Source organism: Gordionus sp. m RMFG-2023, chromosome 1 (genome assembly GCF_954871325.1).
Source record: "Gordionus sp. m RMFG-2023 chromosome 1, tfGorSpeb1-WG-v2, whole genome shotgun sequence".
Classification (NCBI taxonomy): domain Eukaryota; kingdom Metazoa; phylum Nematomorpha; class Gordioida; order Chordodea; family Parachordodidae; genus Gordionus; species Gordionus sp. m RMFG-2023.
The window spans coordinates 50,382,920-50,384,679 of NC_088775.1; the positions used below are offsets into that span (position 1 = coordinate 50,382,920).

At 26.6% G+C, this 1,760-nt stretch overlaps 1 protein-coding gene across 1 annotated transcript; it reads right to left on the reverse strand.

Moving 5' to 3' along the window:
• Positions 1–780, reverse strand: LOC135926893 (piggyBac transposable element-derived protein 3-like). The gene has a single exon (XM_065462829.1). It carries the CDS (start codon positions 778–780, stop codon positions 1–3), a length of 780 nt encoding a protein of 259 aa, XP_065318901.1.
• Between the last annotated feature and the right edge of the window lie 980 nt (positions 781–1,760).

Sequence of the window (1,760 nt, forward strand, 5' to 3'; positions counted from 1 at the left end):
CTACTCTATAGCATTCAACAAGCATATTGTGTAAATCGACTCCTCCCATACCTTCATTATATATTTTAATACATTTGGTCTTGGAACTTCAATATATTCTTTGTTACTCAATGACCATCTTTTTACATTTACTACCGGATGAACACCGACAAGTGTTGAGATGATGTGCACAAATTTATTGTCATACCATTTGACAATTATTATATTTTCTTTTTTATCAACTTTATATACATAGCTCCCACGACCTTCTTTTTTAAAGTCTTTATCGCATTTTAACTTGCAATCTTTCAAACGATTACTTCTAATAGTCCCTACCATAAATATACCTTTTTCTTTTAATTGTTTAGCCAATGCTATTGAAGAAAAATAATTATCGCAAAAGAGTTTATGATTTTGAAATTTCGGGATATTTTTAGCCAATTGGAGGACTATATCACCACTTATCCCTAATTCTGAGGGTGTTGGATTAGTTTGCTTTCCTGCATAAATCTTAAAATCATATACAATACCGGAGGATCCAGCTAATGCTTTGATACCCCATTTGTGAGGCTTCGATTTTATATATTGTTTTAAAGAACTCCGCCCTTTGAACGGGATGATTAATTCATCAACACATACTCTTTCCTCCATCTCTAATTTTTGCATATTATTTTGAATCTCTTTAATAAATGGCCTAATTTTAAAACATTTATCATATCCATCTTGATTTCTTGGGATAAGTTGAGAATTATCATTAAAATGTAAATATTTTCGCAATATTTGGAACCTGGTTCGAGACATAGTTTCCGTAACCTGAGGGAACGCTAATTGTGCAGACCAATACTGTCTATATGAAGGAACTTTGACCAAAGAAGAAAAAAGATTATGCCTATAAATTGTTCTAATTCATTTATATTTAGATTTAGCGATCGATTTATTTGCTGAAAACTGTATAAATTACTTGTTTACATATATTATTTAGTATATTATTTGAAATAAATAATTTGAAGTATTGATACGGAGTTAATATATTGGTTGAAGTGGAAAATTTATTAGCATAATTTGTGTCCAATTGATGTATATCACCTACTCTCCATTTCATATTATTTTGAATGATAATGTTATCATTAATTCCTCTATCTCGATTTGAAGATTATTAGATATTGGAGTTGATGAAGTTGAAGGGGAATCATTGTAGAGAGTATGCAAATTAAATTCCTCATGATCTGATTCATCGATATCAGCTTCCGAAATATCTCCCTCCACTATTAATAAATTATTTGGCATCTATAAATTTTATAGATTCATTTTAAAAAATATAATAAATGTAAAATTATAATATAAGTCAGAAGATATAGGTCTTATGAACGCCAAATTCAAAAATGGTATGGTCTGATTGGATTTAGAATACATTTTATGGTAAAATTTAATTATAACTATAGAAAATCATTATAAATATAAAACTAAAAAAAATATTTAAAAGTTGTATTCTAAAATCCCATTGACTTATTTTGGCATCATGCACTTTGAGTTGATATAAAAAAGAGCATAGTCATTTTTAATAAAATAATGATCATAATATTATACTCTTACCTTTAATAATTAATAAGAATTTTAGGAATAATATATATTTTCCACAGAATATGTTTTATTGTCGTTATAAAATCGTAAAATTCAGTAAAATGGAAAAAAAAAAATTATGAAAATATAATTGATTCAAATTTAAAAATTAAAAAATATACGTTATTAATTTTAATAAAATGCGAAAGTATTTTAATTAT